At 40.9% G+C, this 22,281-nt stretch overlaps 1 protein-coding gene across 1 annotated transcript in view; it reads right to left on the bottom strand.

Annotated features, from left to right (window-relative positions):
- LOC309802933 (uncharacterized protein) overlaps nucleotides 1–22,281 on the bottom strand; it is a gene marked incomplete at its 3' end in the record, with an annotated part of 176,547 nt that overhangs the window by 17,085 nt on the left and 137,181 nt on the right. The window contains exon 3 of the mRNA XM_082618788.1: nucleotides 17,450–17,534. Coding sequence (XP_082474914.1) covers nucleotides 17,450–17,534 — 85 coding nt within the window. The remainder of the gene's footprint in view (nucleotides 1–17,449; nucleotides 17,535–22,281) is intronic.

Here is a 22,281-nt window from a genome sequence, read left to right as displayed (position 1 = left end):
AGGGCAATGGCTTTAAACTTTTTTTTTTTCAAACACATAGACTTTTTTAAATTTATTTTTTTATACAGCAGGTTCTTATTAGTCATCTATTGTATACACAGCAGTGTATACATGTCAATCCCAATCTCCCAATTCATCACACCACTACCCCCACCCCCACTTTCCCCCCTTTGGTGTCCATACGTTTGTTCTCTACATCTGTGTCTCAATTTCTGCCCTGCAAGCTGGTTTGTCTGTACCATTTTTCTAGGTTCCACAGGTATGCGTTGATATACGATACTTGTTTCTCTCTTTCTGACTTACTTCACTCTGTATGACAGTCTCTACATCCATCCATGTCTCTACAAATGACTCAATTTCATTCCTTTTTATGGCTGAGTAATATTCCATTGTATGTATGTACCACATCTTCTTTACCCATTCATCTGTCGATGGGCATTTAGGTTGCTTCCATGACCTGGCTATTGTAAATAGTGCTGCAGTGAACATTGTGGTGCATGTCTCTTTTTGAATTATGGTTTTCGCAGGGTATATGCCCAGTAGTGGGATTGCTGGGTCGTATGGTAGTTCTATTTTTAGTTTTTTAAGGAACCTCCATACTGTTCTCCATAGTGGCTGCGTCAATTTACATTCCCACCAACAGTGCAAGAGGGTTCCCTTTTCTCCACACTCTCTCCAGCATTTGTTGTTTGTAGATTTTCTGGTGATGCCCATTCTAACTGGTGTGAGGTGATACCTCATTGTAGTTTTGATTTGCATTTCTCTAATAATTAGTGATGTTGAGCAGCTTTTCATGTGCTTCTTGGCCATCTGTATGTCTTCTTTGGAGAGATGTCTATTTAGGTCTTCTGCCCATTTTTGGATTGGGTTGTTTGTTTAATATTGAGCTGCATGAGCTGTTTATATGTTTAGGAGATTAATCCTTTGTCCGTTGATTAATTTGCAGATATTTTCTCCCATTTTGAGGGTTGTCTTTTCATCTTGCTTATAGTTTCCTTTGCTTTGCAAAAGCTTTGAAGTTTCATTAGGTCCCATTTGTTTATTTTTGTTTTTATTTCCATTACTCTGGGAGGTCAAAAAATATCTTGCTGTGATTTAGGTCAAAGACTGTTTTTCCTATGTTTTCTTCTAGGAGTTTTATAGTGTCCAGTCTTACATTTAGGTCTTTAATCCATTTTGAGTTTATTTTTCTATATGGTGTTAGGGAGTGTTCTAATTTCATTCCTTTACATGTAGCTGTCCAGTTTTCCCAGCACCACTTATTGAAGAGGTTGTCTTTTCTCCATAGTATATCCTTGCCTCCTTTGTCATAGATTAGTTGACCATAGGTGCGTGGGTTTATCTCTGGGCTTTCTATCCTGTACCATTGATCTATATTTCTGTTTTTGCGCCAGTACCATACTGTCTTGATTACTCTAGCTTTGTAGTATAGTCTGAAGTCAAGGAATCTAATTACTCCAGCTCCATTTTTTTCCTCAAGACTGCCTTGGCTATTCAGGGTCTTTTGTCTCCATACAAATTTTAAGATTTTTTGTTCTAGTTCTGTAAAAAATGCCATTGGTAATTTGATAGAGATTGCATTGAATCTGTAGATTGCTTTGGGTAGTATAATCATTTTCACAATATTGATTCTTCCACTCCAAGAACATGGTATATCTCTCCAGCTGTTTGTATCATCTTTAATTTCTTTCATCAGTGTCATAGTTTTCTGCATACAGGTCTTTTGTCTCCCTAGGTAGGTTTATTCCTAGGTATTTTATTCTTTTTGTTGCAATGGTAAATGGGAGTGATCCCTTAATTTCTCTTTCAGATTTTTCATCATTAGAGTATAGGAATGCGAGAGATTTCTCTGCATTATTTTTGTATCCTGCAAATTTACCAAATTCATTGATGAGCTCTAGTAGTTTTCTGGCAGTATCTTTAGGATTCTCTATGTATAGTATCATGTCATCTGGAAACAATGAAAGTTTTACTTCTTCTTTTCCAATTTGTATTCCTTTAAGTTCCTTTTCTTCTCTGATTGCTGGGGCAAGGACTTCCAAAACTATGTTGAATAATAGTGGCAAGAGTAGACATCCTTGTCTTGTTCCTGATCTTACAGGAAATGCTTTCAGTTTTTCACCATTGAGAATGATGTTTGCTGTGGGTTTGTCATATATGGCCTTTATTATGTTGGGGTAGGTTCCCTCTATACCCACTTTCTGGAGAGTTTTTATCATAAATGGGTGTTGAATTTTGTCAAAAGCTTTTTCTGCATCTATTGAGAGGATCATATGCTTTTTATTCTTCAGTTTGTTAATATGGTGTATCACATTGATTGGTTTGCATATACTGAAGAATCCTTGCATCCCTGGGATAAATCTCACTTGATCATGGTGTATGATCCTTTAATGTGTTGTTGGATTCTGTTTGCTAGTATTTTGTTGAGGATTTTTGCATCTATATTCATCAGTGATATTGGTCTGTAATTTTCTTTTTTTGTAGTATCTTTGTCTGGTTTTGGTATCAGGGTGATGGTGGCCTCATAGAATGAGTTTGGGAGTGTTCCTTCTTCTGCAATTTTTTGGAAGAGTTTGAGAAGGATGGGTGTTAGCTCTTCTCTAAATGTTTGATAGAATTCACCTGTGAAGCCATCTGGTCCTAGACTTTTGTTTGCTGGAAGATTTTTTATCACAGTTTCAATTTCATTACTTGTGATTGGTCTGTTCATATTTTCTATTTCTTCCTGGTGCAGTCTTGGAAGATTATACCTTTCTAAGAATTTGTCCATTTCTTCCAGGTTGTCCGTTTTATTGGCATAGCGCTGCTTGTAGTAGTCTCTTAGGATGCTTTGTATTTCTGCGGTGTCTGTTGTAACTTCTCCTTTTTCATTTCTAATTTTATTGACTTGAGTCCTCTCTCTCTTTTTCTTGATGAGTCTGGCTAATGGTTTATCAATTTTGTTTATCTGCTCAGAGAACCAACTTTTAGTTTTATTTATCTTTGCTATTGTTTTCTTTGTTTCTATTTCATTTATTTCTGCTCTGATCTTTATGATTTCTTTCCATCTACTAACTTTGAGTTTCGTTTGTTCTTCTTTCTCTAGTTCCTTTAGGTGTAAGGTTAGATTGTTTACTTGAGATTTTTCTTGTTTCTTGAGGTAGGCTTGTATTGTTATAAACTTCCCTCTTAGAACTGCTTTTGCTGCATCCCATAGGTTTTGGATTGTCGTGTTTTCATTGTCATTTGTCTCTAGGTATTTTTTGATTTCCTCTTTGATTTCTCCAGTGATCTCTTGGTTATTTAGTAACGTATTGTTTAGCCTCCATGTGTTTGTGTTTTTTTACGTTTTTTTCCCTGTAATTGATTCTAATCTCAGAGCGTTGTGGTCAGAAAAGATGCTTGATATGATTTCAATTTTCTTAAATTTACTGAGGCTTGATTTGTGACCCAAGATGTGATCTATCCTGGAGAATGTTCCGTGTGCACTTGAGGAGAAAGGGTAATCTGCTGTTTTTGGATGAAATGTCCTATAAATATCAATTAAATGTATCTGGTCTATTGTGTCATTTAAAGCTTGTGTTTCTTTATTAATTTTCTGTCTGGATGATCTGTCCATTGGTGTAAGTGAGGTGTTAAAGTCCCCCACTATTATTGTGTTGCTATCAATTTCTTCTTTTATAGCTGTTAGCAGTTGCCTTATGTATTGAGGTGCTCCTATGTTGGGTGCATATATATTTATAATTGTTATATCTTCTTCTTGGATTGATTCCCTTGATCATTATGTAGTGTCCTTCCTTGTCTCTTATAACATTCTTTATTTAAAGTCTATTTTATCTGATACGAGTATTGCTACTCTAGATTTCTTTTGATTTCCATTTGCATGGAATATCTTTTTCCATCCCCTCACTTTCAGTCTGAATGTGTCCCTAGGTCTGAAGTGGGTCTTGTGTAGACAGCATATATATGAGTCTTGTTTTTGTATCCATTAAGCGAGGCTGTGTCTTTTGGTTGGAGCATTTAATCCATTCACGTTTAAGGTAATTATCGATATGTATGTTCCTATGACCATTTTCTTAATTGTTTTGGGTTTGTTTTTGTAGGTCCTTTTCTTCTCTTGTGTTTCCCACTTAGAGAAGTTCCTTTAGCATTTGTTGTAGAACTGTTTTGGTGGTGCTGAATTCTCTTAGCTTTTGCTTGTATGTAAAGCTTTTGATTTCTCTGTTGAATCTGAATGAGATCCTTGCCGGGTGGAGTAATCTTGGTTGTAGGTTCTTCCCTTTCATCACTTTAAATATATCATGCCACTTCCTCTGGCTTGTAGGGTTTCTGCTGAGAAATCAGCTGTTAACTTTATGGGAGTTCCCTTGTATGTTTTTTGTCATTTTTCCCTTGCTGCTTTCAATAATTTTTCTTTGTCTTTAATTTTTGTCAATTTGATTACTATGTGTCTTGGTGTGTTTCTCCTTGGGTTTCTCCTGCCTGGGACTCTCTGCGCTTCCTGGACTTGGGTGGCTATTTCCTTTCCAATGTTAGGGAAGTTTTCGACTATAATCTCTTCAAATATTTTCTCTGGTCCTTTCTCTCTCTCTTCTCTTTCTGGGACCTCTATAATGTGAATGTTGTTGTTTTTAATGTTGTCCCAGTGGTCTCTTAGGCTGTCTTCATTTCTTTTCATTCTTTTTTCTTTATTCTGTTCCGCGGCATGAATTCCACCATTCTGTCTTCCAGGTCACTTATCCATTCTTCTGTCTCAGTTATTCTGCTACTGATTCCTTCTAGTGTCTTTGTTAAACATTTCTTGCATCTTCTCGATCTTTGCATCCATTCTTTTTCCAAGGTCCTGGATCATCTTCACTATCATTATTCTGAATTCTTTTTCTGGAAGGTTGCCTATCTCCACTTCATTTAGTTGTTTTTCTGGGGTTTTATCTTGTTCCTTCATCTGGGACATAGCTCTCTGCCTTTTCATCTTGTCTATCTTTCTGTGAATGTGGTTTTTGTTCCACAGGATGCAGGATTGTAGTTATTCTTGCTTCTGCTGTCTGCCCTCTGGTGGATAAGGCTATTGAAGAGGGCTGTGCAAGTTTCCTGATGGGAGGGACTGGTGGTGGTAGAGCTGGGTGTTGCTCTGGTGGGCAGAGCTCAGTAAAACTTTAATCTGCTTGTCTGCTGATGGGTGGGGCTGGGTTCCCTCCCTGTTGGTTGTTTGCCCTGAGGAGACCCAACACTGGAGCATACCCGGCTGTTTGGTGGGGCTAATGGCAGACTCTGGGAGTGCTTACGCTAAGGAGTACTTCCCAGAACTTCTGCTGCCAGTGTCCTTGTTCCCACGGTGAGCCACAGCCACCCCCCGCCTCTGCTACCTCCAACACTAGCAGGTAGTTCTGGTTCAGTCTCCTATGGGGTCACTGCTCCTTCCCCTGGGTCCTGATGTGCACACTACTTTGTGTGTGCCCTCCAAGAGTTGAGTTTCTGTTTCCCCCAGCCCTGTTGAAGTCCTGCAATCAAATCCCACTAGCCTTCAAAGTCTGATTCTCTAGGAACTCCTCCTTCCATTGCCGGACCCCCAGGTTAGGAAGCCTGATGTGTGGCTCAGAACCTTCACTCCAGTGGGTGGACTTCTGTGGTATAAGTGTTCTCCGGTTTGTGAGTCACGCACTCAGCAGTTACGGGATTTGATTTTATTGTGATTGTGCCCCTCCTACCATCTCATTGTGGCTTCTCCTTTGTCTTTGGATATGGGGTATCTTTTTTGGTGAGTTCCAGTGACCTGTCGATGATTGTTCAGCAGTTAGTTGTGATTCTGGTGCTCTTGCAAGAGGGAGTGAGCGCACGTCCTTCTACTCCACCATCTTGAACCAATTTCTCTGGCTTTAAACTTTTTTGACCGTCACCCATAGTAGAAAACACATTTTATTATCTTGACCCAGGACATCATATAAATATAAACATAAATGTAAATACAAACCGAAAGTTTTACCAAGAGGATGCACTCGGATATATTTTGTTCTAATCTTTTTTTCATTTTAATAATAGTTTTAACCCACAAAATTGATTTCATTGCCCAGAAAGAGACCTTGACCTGCAGTTTGAAAAATGCTGCCTTAAAGCATAAACTCACATTCAAAGACAAGCCCTCATACTACTCTTGTATAAAGAGCCAACTGGGACAGTGCCCAACACATAATATGTGTTCAGGAAATATTTGTTGAACTTCTGAACTTTTAAGGAACCAATAATCCACAAGTTAAACAATTTGTTCTGTAAACTCTCCAGTTTGCTGTATGTGGAAAAGATAATCCTAATTCCAAATTTCAACAAGCAAATCATTCACAAACACAAAACTCTAAGTTGATTTCTGTTGTAAATCTAGACTTGAAACTCTAAATGAAATACTAGCAGACACATCATTCAACAAGCATGAGTTAAGTGTCTGTTCTGTACTGTGCAATGTCCTAGGGGCCAGAGATACAGGAACAAATCAGACCCAGTCCCTGCCCTCACGGATCTGGGATGTGGTGGGAGACTGGGAGGCAAAGCCAGCTTTAGAATGCAGTGTGAAGAGGGTGGCACAGGCTGCATGGGAATGGAGGAAACAAAGTCAGTTTCCTAGAGGAAACAAAGTCAGTTTCCTCGGAGCCAAACCCGAGCCTATACTGGAAAGATGAATAGTAGTTAGATGGGAGGGTAACTAAAGGAGTGCTGTATCAGGCAAAGAGAATAACACGTGCAGAGTTGTGGCAGCCACAGTCGATTGTCACCCTATAGCCAATCCACATGTTTCTTGTTGGTCGTGCCCCAGTTACTTTTGGAGGGCAGGGGAGTGTCCCTTGCTACTCCATATAATTCAGGGGAAAATCCTGGCTAACATGAACCAGTTGTGATGGTCCCATTCTCCGTGCCAATTATTGGTTTAGGAATGGGCATAAAACTCAAATTTGGCTAATGAGATTCAAGGGCATATCTTCTGAAAGGGGACTTCAGGAAAAGTTTCCTTGTTCTTAAAAAGAGACTCATGGTAAGAAACATCCCACATCTTCTACTGGTTGCTGCATTGTCTCTACGGGATGCCTGACTGTAATGCAGCCATGTAGTGACCATGAAGAGGGCGGCAATCAGAAGGATAGAAAGACCAGGGACCTTGGTGACCTTGGTGAGTAGCTGAACTAACCAATCCTAAAGCTACTCTATCCCAGGACACGATGTCATGTAAGATAAAAGATTTTCCCTTATTGTTAAAGTCAGTTGAGTCAGGGTTTTATGTTACTTGCAGTCAAAATGAACCTAAACTGATGCAAAAGCTGTGGAGATATAAAAGACATGTTCTGGGTTCTGCAAGGCAGGATTTGGGATGTAAAAGCCAGATCATACTATGCTACAAACTTCAGCTTCAAAATGAAACAAAAGTGACTGTTAAACATATGAAAAACTCAACCTCACTTCTAAAGAGAAATGCACTTTAAAGCTACAGTGAGATGTCATTTTTCATCTCCCTATTTACAAAGATCAAAAAGCTTGATAATATCCAGTACTGCCAAGGGGAAACCAGCACACCCATTTGTTACTGATTATAAACAGTATAAATCTATGGAAGGCAATTTGGCCATAACTGTCAAAACCAAAAATGCACTTGACCCAACAACTCTACTTCTAGGCATTCATCCTATAGACACACTTCCATGTGAGCAAAATAACATGCACAATGATACTAGTTACAGCATTGTTTGTAAATGCAAATTGGCTGAAAACTAGCCAGTTGACCAGCAGTAGGAAACCAATTAATAAATCACATTACATTCATATTGAATTATATGCGGCCATTAAAAAGAAGGAAACAATTGTGTATGTACTGACATGAAAATACATCAAATAAATATTGATAAGTGAGAAAAGCAATATGCAGGATAGGATAATATAGAATGGTGCATTACTATTTGTGTGTGTGTGTGTGTGTGTGTGTGTGTGTGTGTGTTGGATATTTGAAAATGCAAAAACCATGTCTGGAATGATAAACAAGAAACTGATAACATCAGTTGCTCTCAAGAGGGAAGTTAAGTGGCTAGAAGTCAGAGGAGGAAAGAAAACTACTTTCATTATATAGCTTTTTGTACCTTCTGAATTTTATGCCATGTGTATATTTTAGCTTTTCAAAATGATTCATTAATAAAAGGAGGGGTCAATCTCAATGATAAAAAATACCTTAATTGAAGAATATCATAAGATATTAAACTAGAAAATTTTAAATTATTTTTATAAGTGCAAAAGGGTATTTAATTTTCCATATTCATTCATTTTAAAATGTTAATAGAGGAATTCCCTGGTGGTCCAGTGGCTAGGACTGTGCGCTTCCACCACACAGGGCACGGGTTCGATTCCTGGTCAGGGAACTAAGATCCCCCATGCCATGTGGTACGGCCAGAAAAAAAAAAAAATGTTAATAGACATAGAATGAGTCTTCTTCACATAAGAAAGAGTGCCTAATATTGGACATCATATTCAATGGTGATTTTGTAGAAGCTGTTGTCAGTTCTTAAAGATCACAACAAGATGTTATCCAAGAAACTGGAAATAAAGTTGATTTCAATATTAAATTGGTAAGATTTCCCCCATCACAAACGTGACTGATTATATACAGAGGTAAATCTAGAGGTTGCAAATTTGTGACTGAAAGGTTGAGAAGAGCCAGCACTCCAGCCCAGGTGCTCCGGGAGTAATTTCGGGGGAGCACGGAAAGAATGCAACAGTAGTGCAGAACACAGAAACTTACACATAAGTTGAAAAAAGACCCAGTACATACAAGGGAACTAGTCAGCCAAGCAAGTACACCAGTTCCCCCTACACACAGCTAAGGGGAAGGAATCTCTTCACTAAGCAGACTCCCACATACACTTCCAGCCATAGAGGGCTGTGATCTGACTTAGCTGAGAAACACTTGAGATCAGCTCCTTCCTTGGTCTGATTTCATGCTTCCTAAGCATTGCCTGATAATCTGGCTGCCCCTGAGGCCAATCTAAGGAGACAAAATATGATCGTCAGGCTGACTTGAGCAAGCATTCTGATCCACTCAAAAATTTCCTTAAGACTTTAGCTGAAAGTGAAAGAGAGGCATGGACATATATACACTACCAAATGTAAGGTAGATAGCTAGTGGGAAGCAGCCGCATAGCACAGGGAGATCAGCTCGGTGCTTTGTGACCGCCTGGAGGGGTGGGATAGGGAGGGTGGGAGGGAGGGAGATGCAAGAGGGAAGAGATATGGGAACATATGTATATGTATAACTGATTCATTTTGTTATAAAGCAGAAACTAACACACCATTGTTAAGCAATTAAACTCCAATAAAGATGTAAAAAAAAAAAGACTTTAGCTGATAACAGAACAAAGATTTGTAACAAAACAATTCACAAAAGAACAAATATTAATAAATATGTAAAAAAATATTCAATTTTACTAGTTATCAAAGAGAAGCAGATTAAAAGAAGCATGGTATTTCTTCCACTAAATTAAATTTAAACTTAACCACCCCCCCAAATTAAAATGCAGATTTCTAAATCAGGAGCTGGTGATATTGGCACCTGTATTCATGGTGGGTAGTATCATAAATAGATGTAATCAATTAGGAAAATAATCAAGAGTCCTAAAAATGTTCATGTCCTTTGACCTAATACATCTCTTTTAGAGAATGGATCCAGAGCAGAGCAGCAGAATCACGAAGCCATTGCCAAAGTCCAGGGTTCCATCCTGACATGGCCTCCCTGTACGGGGCCTTCCCAGGCCATATTCCTATGCCTGTGCCTTTCAGTACAGTAGCCACTAGCCACACGTGGTTACTGAGCACTTGAAATGTTGCTGGCCCAAACTGAGATGTGCTATAAGTGTAAAATACACACCAAATTTCAGACTTAGGGGGAAGAAAAAAAAGAGAGAAAAATAGATCACGAACAATTTTTATATTGATCATATATTGAAATGATAATGTTTGGATATTTTGCTTAAATAAAATATACTATTAAAATTAATTTCTTATCTTTACTTTTACTGTTTTAATATGGCTAAGAGAAAATGTTAAACTACCTATGTGGCTCACATGCTATTTCTTTTAGACAGCACTGTCCTAGTACTTCTGTAACATAATGTGACCAGCATCTTAGGTAATCACCTCTATTTCTAATCAACATGGTTCTTTGTAGCTAGTGCTGTGGCAAGGCTAACTTGTTTTCTAGAAAAAGGAAGAGGAAGGATAAATGGATGGCCCAGCAGAGGAAAGGGCCTCTGCCATAATTTTTGCCCCAATGCCCTTGCTCCCATGCTTGAAATTCTCCATTGAGCCACAATGTTGTGTTGGGTTGTTGAAATGGAAGGAAGCTACCTGGCAGTGACTTCTTTCCCAGACTTATATCCCTCTGTCTCCCACACCCCTCCACTTGGGTCCATCCATGATGTCACCAGAAAGATCTACAAAGATAAAAAGGTCATATCACGCCCCTGCTAAACATCCTCCAGCTACTTCCCTTGTGACTTAGAATAAAATCTGCATGCCTGCCTTGGCCCCAAAACCAAAGGACATGGCCTTCCCTCTCTGGCCTCTTCCTTCTCCTTTCTCTCCCTAGGCTACAGCCACACCAGCCTCATTTCACTTTGTCAACCTGACTGACTCCTTTCCCTCTTTAAGTCTCCTGAATGTACCATTCCCAACCTCAGGAAGCCTCTCTAGTCCCTTTCTAGCACATCAGTGTATTTTATTTCCTTTATCATACTTACAACTTTCTGAAATTATTCTTATTGTGTTTCCTTTGTTACCATCTGTCTTTCCTTCACAAGGTAATATACTCCATGAGAAGAGGGATCCTGTCTATCCTGTTCACTACAGCATCCCCCATCTTAGAACAGCATCTGGCACATAGTAGGGGCTCCACAAATATTTGTTGAACAAGTGTATGAATGAATGCCAAACTACTCCACCTACTCTTTCCCAAATGTGCTTTGATTTCTCGTCTCAAAGGAAATCTTGCCTCAAAGTATCTTTGCTTTTGCTATGTCTTCCTACCTAAAGTCTTTATTCCTCATCTAAAGTGACTTACTTTCTGCTTCAAGCAAAAACTATCCAACTCAAAAGCATTTGATGAGGGACTTCCCCAGTGGTCCAGTGGTAAAGAATCCGCCTTCCAATGCAGGGGACGCGGGTTCAATCCCTGGTAGAGGAGCTAAGATCCCACATGCCGTGGGGTAACTAAGCCCATGCGTCACAACTACTGAGCTAGCGTGCTGCAAACTACAGAGCCTACGTGCCCTGGAGCCCACACACCACAGCTAGAGAGAAGCCTGCACCGCAACGAAAAAAAAGATCCCTCATGCCTCAATGAAGATCCCATGTGCCGCAACTAAGACCCGATGCAGCCAAAAAATAAACAAATAAAACAAATAAATATTTTTTAAAAAGCATTTGATGATAAGGAGGGTATTTTTTGTTTTTTGTTCTTTTAATCTCACATAATAAGAAGTCCAGAAGTGGCACAATTCCAAGGTTGGGTAACTCAGTGACTCAACGATGTCCTCAAAGAACCATGCTTTTTCCAACCTTTTTCCTCTGCCACCCTAAAAATGTGGCTGTTGACCTCATCTTCCCCCTTTATGTTTCCAAGATGACAATGGCAGCTTGAGTACCATGTCCTTACACGACAACATCTCAAATCCAGAGCATCTCAGACTCAGAAAATTTCCCAGAAGTCCCTTCTTCAGAGTTCCCTTTTACATTCCACTGCCCAGAATTGTAGGGCATGCCCATTCCTAAACCAGCCCATTTCTAAACCAGTTACTGGCAAGAGCAAGGAATTTCCATGATTGGCTTAAAGAATCAAGACCTGCCTCTCTTGGGCTGGGTGAGTCCCTTGTCTCCTGTAGTAGAGGTACTAAAATTTAACAAAGGAGTGGGTTTGGGGTGGTGTGATGGGGTCTAGGAAGAAAAAATGGTCTCAGAATAAGCCACTGAGAATTTCTACAAGCCACAAAACCCTACTAGTTTTTTCAAGTGCAACTCAAATCTTAGGTCTTTCATTAATCCTACTCTGATTAGCTGAGCCAGAAGCAGCCACTCTCTCCTATGAATGTAAAACCTTCAGTTCAGGTCAAAAACTTTGGTGTCATTCCTAATTTCTCTGTTTATAACCCCACACCTTAGCTATTTTGTCTACCTTCAAAATATATTCAGAATTAAACCTCATACCAGCAACCTCGGTCCTATCACTTCAGTCCAAGCCATCATCATTTCACCCCTGGATTATTACAGTAGCCTCCTGACTGGCCTCAGGCTTCTCCTCTTGCACCCCTAAATCTACCCTCACACAGAATGATCCTTTCAATGTATAACTCAGATCATGTCACTGCTCTGCTCAAAACTCTCTAATGGCTTCAGAATAAAATCTAAAATTCTTCCCACAGCCTCCAGAACATTGGTGATCTACACTTGTCCCTTCTCTAACCTTATATCTTGCCCATCCCCTCTCACTCACTGCCCTCCAGCCACACTGGCCTACTTGTCCTTCTTAGAACCCACCAAGCACACTCCCGCCTCAGGGCCTTTGCACTTGCTATTCAGCTTGCTTGGAAAATTCTTCCAGATATTCTTATGTCTTGCTCTCCCTCTTTCTTCAGGTTTTGACTCAAATGGCACCTTATCTGGGAGGCATTCTCTGACCTCCTATCTAAAAAAATTCACCTTACTCTGCTTCATTTTCCTTCAAAGCACTTGTCACAAGTTGACGTACTATATATTTATTTGTTAACACTCTGTCTTGTCTCATTAGAATCTAAGATCCATGAAGCCAGGGGTTTTATCTGTTTTTTTCACTGGTTTAGCATGTAACATAGCATATAATAAGCACTCAATATATATTTATTGAATAATTACATAATCCTTTAAGCTTTGTTATCTGTTTGATTCACTTGACGTGGTCCAAAGCTATTACCTTTGCATGTGCATGCCCTGTGTCTTCAAGCTTCTTAAGGGCCAGAGCTGAGTCTTAAAGCACAATGTCTGGTATAAAGAAGGCATTCCAAAGTTTATGCTGTTGACAGATTCGGAGAAAAAATATATTAGGATAATGAGAGTTATCATTTTTCTAACCTGGTCTTGGCAGGATGATGAAAAGATGAAGTACAGGATAGGACAGCACATTTAGGAGAGGGCTTGGGGTTTGCCCTTAGAATAGGGTCCAAATTAAGTCCTTGAGGAAGAGGAGAGAAGCATCTCTCTGAAACTGAAAGGAAAATACAGGAGCACATTTCCTACTCCACAGTGTCCCCTGGAACTGGTCTTTCCAAGTTTGTTCACATTCTAACAGTACAGGTATATGTTAGAGATATTGTGGGTTCAGTTCCAGACCACTGCAATAAAGCAAGACACAAATGTTTTGGTTTCCCAGTACATATAAAAGTTATATTTACACCATACTGCAGTCTAATAAGTGTGCAATAGCATTATATCTAAAAAATCAATGTACATACTTTAATTAAAAAACACTTCATTGCTAAAAAATACTAACCATCATCTGAACCTTCAGTGAGTTGTAATCGTTTTGCTGGTGAAGGATCCTGACTCAATGTTGATGGCCACTCACTGATCAGAGTGGTGGTCGCTGAAGCTTGGGGTGGCTGTGGCTATTTCCTAAAATAAGACAACAATGAAGTCTGCCACATAGATTGGCTCTTTCTTTAATGAGCAATTTCTCTGTAGCATGCAATGCTGCTTGGTAGCATTGAACCAACAGTAGAACTTCTTTCAAAATTAGTCAATCTTCTCAAAACGTGCCTCTGCTTTATGAGCTAAGTTTATGTAATATTCTAAATCCTTTGTTGTCATTTCTACAATCTTCACAGCATTTTCACCAGGAGCAGATTCCATCTCAAGAAACCACTTTCTTTTCTCATCAATAAGAAGCAACTCCTCATCTGTTCAAGTTTTATCATGAGATAGCAGCAATTCAGTCACATCTTCAGGCTCCACTTCTAATTCTAGTTCTCTTGCTATTTCCACCACATCTGCAGGGACTTCCTCCACTGAAGTCTTGAACTGCTCAAAGGCATCCATGAGGGTTGGAATCAATTTCTTCCAAACTCCTGTTAATGTTGGTATTTTGACCTCTTCCCATGAATCATGAATCTTGTTAATGGCCTCTAGAAAGGTGAATCATTTACAATAGGTTTTCAATTTACTTTGCCCAGATCCATCAGAGGAATCACTGTCTATGGCAGCTATAGCCTTATGAAATTTATTTCTTAAATAATAAGACTTGAAAATCAAAATGACTCCTTGATCCATGGGCTGCACAATGGATGTTGTGTTAGGAGGCATGAAAACAACGTTCATCTCATTGTACATCTCCATCAGAGCTCTTGGGTGACCAGGTATATTGTCAATAAGTGGTAATATTTTGAAAAGAATCTGTTCTCTAAGCAATAGATCTCAACAGTGGGCTTAAAATATCCAGTAAACCATGTTACAAACAGACATTCTGTCATCAGGCTTTTTTGTTCTTACAGAGCACAGGAAGAGTAGATTTAGCATAATTCTTAAGGGCCCTAAGATTTTTGGAATGTTAAATGAGCACTGGCTTCAACTGAAAGTCACCAGCTGCATTAGCCCCTCACAAGAGAGTCAGCCTGTCCTTTGAAGCTTTGAAGCCAGGTATTGACTTCTCCTCTTCAGCTATGAAGTCCTAGGTGGCATCTTCTTCCAGGACAAGGCTGTCTTGTCTACACTGAAAATCTGTGTTTAGTGTTGCCACATTTATTAATGATCTGAGCTAGATCTCCTGGATAATTTGCTGCAGCTTCTACATCAGCACGTACTGCTTCACTTCGTACTTTTTTTTTTTTTTTTTTTTTTTTTGCGGTATGCGGGCCTCTCACTGTTGTGGCCTCCCCCGTTGCGGAGCACAGGCTCCGGATGCGCAGGCCCAGCGGCCATGGCTCACGGGCCCAGCCGCTCTGCGGCATATGGGATCCTCCCAGACCGGGGCACGAACCCGTATCCCCTGCATCGGCAGGCGGACTCTCAACCACTGCGCCACCAGGGAGGCCCCTTCACTTCGTACTTTTATGTTATGGTAACGGCTTCTTTACTTAAACCTCATGAACCAACCTCTGCTAGCTTCACACTTTTCTTCTGCAGCTTCCTTCTCTCAGCCTTCCTAGAATTGAAGAGAGTTAGGGCCTTGCTCTGCATTAGGCTTTGGCTTAAGGGAATGTTGTGGCTGGTCTGATCTTCTATCTAGACCACTAAAGCTTTCTTCATATCAGGAATAAGGCTGTTTTGCTTTCTTATCATTCATGTGTTTACTGGAGTAGCGCTTTTCATTTCCTGCAAGAACTTTTCCTTTGCACTCACACCTCGGCTGACTGTTGGGCACAAGAGGGCTAGCTTTCAGCCTATCTCAGCTTTCAACATGCCTTCCTTACTAAGCTTAATCATTTCCAGATTTGATTTAAATTGAGAGACGTAGGACTCTTCCTTTCACCTGAACACTTAGATGCCATTGTAGGGTTACTGACTGGCCTAATTTCAATACTGTTGTGTCTCAGGGAATAGGGAAGCCCGAGGAGACAGAGAGAGATGGGGAATGGCTGGTTGGTGGAGCAGTCAGAACACACACAACATTTATTGATTAAGTTCACCATCTTATATGGGCACAGTTCATAGCACCACAAAACAATTACAATAGTAACATCAAAGATCACAGATCACCAAAACAACTATAACAATAATGAAAAGGCTGAAATATTGTGAGAATTACCATAATGTGACACAGAAACATGAAGTGAGCAAGTGCTGTTGAGAAAATGGCACCGATAGACCTGCTGGATATGGGGTTGCCACAAACCTTCAATTTGTAAAAAAAAAAAAAAAAAAGCAATATCTTGGAAGTGAAATAAAGCAAAGTGCAGTAAAATAAGGTATGCAACTGAATAGGGCCTCACTCCGGCAAAGGTCTACTTAAGAGAAGCTAAACAGAAGACAGCAAAGCCACAAGTGGTTTAAGGTCACATGGAGTCACTGCTCAAATTTAGGAAGGAAATTCAGACTTATTCCAGGTCCCACCCCCAACCCCCCCGGTACTCCAACCTCCCAAGTACGCTGGGGAGGTCCCAAGAGGGGCGTTGGAGCCCCAGGAGAGCAGGTCCTGTTAGCCCAGCTCTCACTTCTGCCCACCGTTCTCACACTAATTCTAGCAGCAGGGTCATTTACCAGACTCCAGGGAACCAGGCCACTTTCAATTGTCAATAGCATTACACTTGCCAGAGGAGAAAGGGACAAAGGAGGAGACTGAAGACAGTGCTTTAAACAGAAGAAAAAGATATCATTGGCTGTGCCCTAAGCCAAAAAAGCAAATGCCAGGAATAACTGTGAGCACTGTGTGAAGCCAAGTCTGCGCAGACAGGACCCGGGTGGAGGAGGAGGCAGGGGCTGAGGTGGTCTGAGGACGCAGAGCTAGCGCCCCAGGGGCAGGGCAGGAGGAGAGGGACATATCGTAAGCAACCTTAAAAGACTCATTTTAGCATTCTGCAGGAAATGAGAAGCAGATGGGTTGGTGTGGAACTTGTTTACGTGTTACTGGTCTCCGTGAAGCTTCCAGGGCAGAGTTAGGATTAGAAAAAAGGGGTATTTTAGGCAAATATTGACATGGTCTCCATTCTGAGAAAGTGGGGCCTCTCTTAATTGGATCATCTTCCCCTTGAGATACAGGCATTTAGGCTGAAGGACCCTCATTTCCCCATACTAGGGCAGGCCTGGCTAGGGCAGTACTGACCCGCTTGCACCTTCTTAAGGGAACTGAGTTAATACATCTTCTCTCTTGCTTTTACATCACACCCTACTGGACAGAGAAGTGGAACCAGAGACCTGGACATGCGGAGGATAATGAAATGGTTCACATCAAAGGTCCTGAGGTTTGCAGAAGGCTTATTAGAACACAGATTACTGGGTCCCACCACCAGAGTTTCTACTTAGTAGAGCTAGGGTGGGGCCCAATGGCCACACATTGGATCACCTGGAGATTAAAATATACTGATGGGGCTTCCCTGGTGGCGCAGTGGTTGAGAGTCCGCCTGCCGATGCAGGGGACACAGGTTCGTGCCCCGGTCCAGGAAGATCCCACATGCCGCGGAGCGGCTACGCCCGTGAGCCACAGCCGCTGAGCCTGTGCGTCCGGAACCTGTGTTCCACAATGGGAGAGGCCACAACAGTGAGAGGCCCGCGTAACGCCCCCCCCCAGAAAAAAAATATATATATACGTATACTGATGGCTGGGCCCTATTCCCCAAGAATCTGATATTAACTGATCTAGGATATGACTTGGGTATTGTCTAAAGCTCTCTCTGTATTTCTAAGTTACAACCAAGGTCAAGATTCATAGACCTATTTCTCTTTGACATGCCATCATCATTACATCCGTGGCTTAATTTCAACTTACCTTCAAAATATGGCCTCCAGATGGTTAGGACGACAGGAGACCATGGGATCCAAATTTGGCATAAACCGAGATTTGGGAAAAGAGGCTAAAAAAAAAAAAATCACTTTCTGAGACACAAACTATTAAAAATCTATGTAAATGCATGCAATTACTCTTTTATGTAATCTGTCCAGGAAATAGAGCTCCTAAAAAATGTTTTGTAAGTAAGTTGCTGCCAAGAGGCAGCAAAAGTAATCATCTTTAATGCTTATCAAGCACTTACTATGTGCCATGCAGTCTTCCTAGTGCTTTTATTTTAAACTCATTTAATTCCCACAGTAACACAAAAGTAGGGGGTATCATCATCCCCAATTTAACAAATGAGGAAACTGAGGCCCTGGGAGGTGTAATTTGTCCCAAATCACACAGTTAACAAGTGACAGAGCCGGCTCTCAAACTTTGGTGTGCATCTGAATTACCTACAGAAACAGTTCAAAATACGACGACCAGGCCCCATCGCAGATCAATTGGATCAGGATCTCCTGCGCTGGGTCTTTATCAAAATTGTTTTTAACAAACTCCTGGAGAGTCAGTGGTTCACCAAGGTAAAGAGACCATTGTTAGGATTTTAAATGAAGGCTTTGAAATTAGATTACCCTAAGTTCAATTCTTTCTCCATCACTTGTAACTGGAATCTTTGAACAGGTTACCTATCCTCTCTTCGACCTTTCCTTTCTTCCTCTGGAAATGAGAATGATAATAGTTTGGGGGATTGTTCTGAGGATTATGTGGGTCTAAGGCACAGAGTGCAGTGACAGGTCCACTGCCAGTGCAGCAGAAGGACATTTGGAGACATTAACTAGGTCTTCCTTGCACCCGTCAACACTGCACACTTCACTGTCCTCTCCCACGTGCCATCCAAGCCATGCCCTGTGCTAGGGAAAAGTCATGCTGCTACAGCTGGAATGCCAAGAAAGTCAGTGCTTAGCTTTTGATATTCAAATTAGAGTACTGAACACAAGACCTAGACTTGGGAGAAAGGACTTTCTGAGCTTTCAACAACTATTTGAGCCTAACCAGTAGACAAATAGGACTGATCCAAAAGAACCGTCCAAGATAATCAGCCCTCAGGCAGTCCAGTAGGGTTACCTGGACAGTAGGGATGCGTGGTCTCCAAGAGAGGCCCCAGTCCCCTGTCATCTTCCCAGGGTGAATCCCCTCAGAAGAGAGGGAAATGTGGTTGGGGGTAGAACACCAGATGAGCTTTGAGGAAACTGAGAATGGAGGAGGCTTGTGTCTACTTCCTATCTAGGGAGGGCAGTTAACTCCACAGATGTGCTTATGCCACACTGATATGGGGTCAACAGAGAAGAGATGGCTTTACAGGTGATAGAGGAAGAGAACTCACTGACAGCCTTGTTTCCGGTGGCCCCAAAGAGGTGTGGGAGAGGAGCTGAACCCTACTCATACTCTGAGAAGTTAGCTGAGAGTGACAGCCAGCAGCCCAAAGGAGTCACACCATGGAGGAACAACCATGGATGGCAGAACAAGCTGAGCAAACCAGATGGGCATGCAGCCACCTTTGAGGATAACTCTGGACGCCAGGGGGTAGGATCCCATGATCAAAGACAAGATGGGGCAGCTACTCATCTTGGGAGCTACCAACACAGAGCACGTGGTATCACATGGTCCCCCCTCTCTCACTCTGATCCCACTGAGATTCCATCTAAAGTAGAGCAAGGGAGAGAATGTGAGTGTGAATTAATCTCCTTGGTAGTCCCTAGATTAATTTTCTGCATTGCACAGAAGGGGAGTCTGAGATGAAAACAATTCTGTTTTAGAAAATCAAAGACACATATGTATGTACCTGAAACTATCTTGTAAAATTTACATCTACTAGTTAAGACTATCAAGTTTCCTAAACCGCAAAACACATCTAGCATGACTCCCTCAAAATATAAACTGATTTAATCAGCAGAATCAGCAGATATCTTGGAAATGGCAGCATGTCTATGATGAGGAGTAAGATTTTGGTGACTTGTAAAAAAAATTTTTTAAATAAATATTGAAAAAGGAGAGTTTAAGCCCAACATTATTGCAACACTACTGGGGGGAGAGAGAGGCACTGTGTCTGACTGGATTGCTCTTCCAGGTTCTGGGTGGTGTCCCTGTAGTCAAACACCCAGGGTTCCCATGTTCTACTGCAGCCTGGATGCACAGCCCATGAGCCTGCTTTACCACTTTACTACGAGGTGGGATTCACCAACCACGGCAAACTTGGTTTTCCAAACACCTAAAGGACAGTGGCACAGATAGTGGGCGCAAGGACTCTGATACATAGAAAGGTGTACCCTGCCCTGAAAATCCACACACTGGCATTCTGACTTATCAATAAGTCTCTGATGAGTTAATTAATGGAAGCCTCCTAGATTGGGTTGCCAGATTTAGCAAATAAATATACAAATATTGCAGGGGAAATACTTATACTAAAAAAATATTCATTGTTATCTATCAAACTTAGAACTGAGTGCCCTGTATTTTTTCTGTCAACCCTACTAGAACCTGCTCACTGCCAAGGGGACTGATAAAACGGAGGTCCTGCGTACACAAGACTGAGAGCCAGTGCTGCCTCTGAGGCGACCTTCACCAACACCCTATGGAGGGCTCACCTAAGGTACCAGCCCAGGGTTAGGGTTAGTCAGTCTCTCTCTCTCTATCTCTCTCTGTCTCTTAATCTTTATTCACTCAAAACCTTCTCTTCATTTATACACAAAGTAAATAACCTCCCTTATTAAGCTTCTCAAGTCTTTTACTACCTGTTCATTCCAAGACCAAATTTACAACTTGGACAATAAATGCATAAAATTGAAAGCCACTTCTTGGTGGCTTCCAAGGAGGTAATTAACATTATCAACAACATCTATTATGTTGTAAGATTAGGTTCTTCCCTGCAGTTACTAGTTAAATATGAAGTTTTATTAATCTTTTGACGAAGAAGTTTTCTGTCCCTTGACCTGAATTTTATCTTTTCCCTGATTTTTGACTCAACCACAACCCTAGTCTTTATCATCCATTGCATGCTGGGATCCCCAGGCTTCAGATCACCTTATAGAAAACTCGGACGCCAGTGGGGAGGACCCCATGATCAAAGACAAGATGGGGCAGCTACTTGATGGATTTCTGTAGGGCCATTTCATTTGTGCCTAGGGAAAAATTAAAGTAGGAGGAGCACCACAGAACAAGCAGAGGAGCAGATTTGGTTTACGATTCAGTGAGCAAGAAAAGATCTTTCTCTTTATCCAAGCCAGCTCTCCTTCTCGGTACTAACATATCACAGGATATGTGTCTTATACTTGACTGTGTCTTCCCTTTGTCATCTTCTAAAGAGGTCTCTGCCCATAAAGAGACAATATTGATTCATTATTCCCAGTCCACTTGGAGCTAAGTTCATGCTACTTGACTCAAGCCATCATCAAGCTCCTCCATTCTAGATATAAACTGCAATTTTTGCTAAGGAACTTAAAGAGTGTCTCTGGTGAAGTAGGATTTAGGTCATTCCTCTGGAATTCTGGTTTTAATTCATTGCTGGCATTTCTGAAGTAGTTTAGGGTGAACATCTGAGACATGAGACATCTCAGTCCTTCTATTTCTTCTATTTCCTATTATTTTCTAACTTAAACATTTCAGAACTAAGAATTAATATATCTTCCCAATGCTGGAAACAGGCAAGTCATTCTGTAAAATATATTGGGAAATTAATGGACTTCCATCTGGGGAGAAGTAAACAAAAGTAGATTATATATATGCCTGTTTATCTATAGACCTACAGTAATGGGGAGGTGAAGAATGGTTGAGCAGTTCTAAGCCAGGCTTGTCATTAGGTTAAAAAAAACCCAACCAGCCAACCACCAATTTGGTTTTTCTCTAACTGTCAGCTGGAAGCAGGGAGAAGTGAAACGTTAAGCTGAACCAAAAAGGGATTTGGAGTTTTTTGAGGGGTGTTTTAAAGAGCTAAAAGGTGCCCCTTGTTCTCCACCAAGTCAACCGTCCTCAGATTCTGGACTCCCAGGAGAGGTTGGAAGAAATCCCTGCTCCCATTGTGGCTGTCGCCTTGTTTGGTGAAACAGATGTGATTAGGAAACTTCCTCAGATCAATCACCCAGGTGGTTCGGGGGACAGAGGTGACCAGAAGCAAGGCACAGACAGGGCTAAAAACTCCTTCCATGGTGAGCACTTGACAGCAGGCAGGACCAACTACATTATCAACCTCAGTGTCTGCTCTTCTCCCGGTCCAAAGTGCAAACATTCTCCCCTAGCTATGGCACAAGAACACTACGAGAAGCATCCAATCCATTCCTATATAAATGTATCTTCACATTACATATGGTATTTTGATAACTAATATGAGTACAGCGCCCTACATTTGTAAAGTGCTCTCAGATACATGATATTATTTGATCCGGTTATATACAGGCCTTATCAAGATGAGCAGGTATCAGGAGCAATCAGGAAACAGTGGGGGTACTGACGTTCCCCACAACCACTGGGTCAGAGAAACCCATCAGTATGATCTTACAAAGAAATTCAGTTTATTTGATAACTGAAAAAAAGAAAATTGCAGGATAGTTTGTACATCGTGAGCCCATTCGTGCAAAAGAAATATGGTTATGCCTATATATGTACATACACAGATAGCTTTATTCGTTGTATCTATACTCACATATGCAAATATATATAGATACATGTATATGAGTATATATTCAAATGTTTATATATACAATTTTACAATGAATGTTATTATTTTATGTTGTTAATTTTATAGATATTTTTCCATAAGAGCTTATGGAAAAAAC

Source organism: Mesoplodon mirus (assembly GCF_964341445.2).
Source record: "Mesoplodon mirus genome assembly, chromosome: 4".
In the NCBI taxonomy this organism is placed as follows: Eukaryota; Metazoa; Chordata; class Mammalia; order Artiodactyla; family Ziphiidae; genus Mesoplodon; species Mesoplodon mirus.
This window is presented reverse-complemented; position numbering and strand designations above follow the sequence as displayed.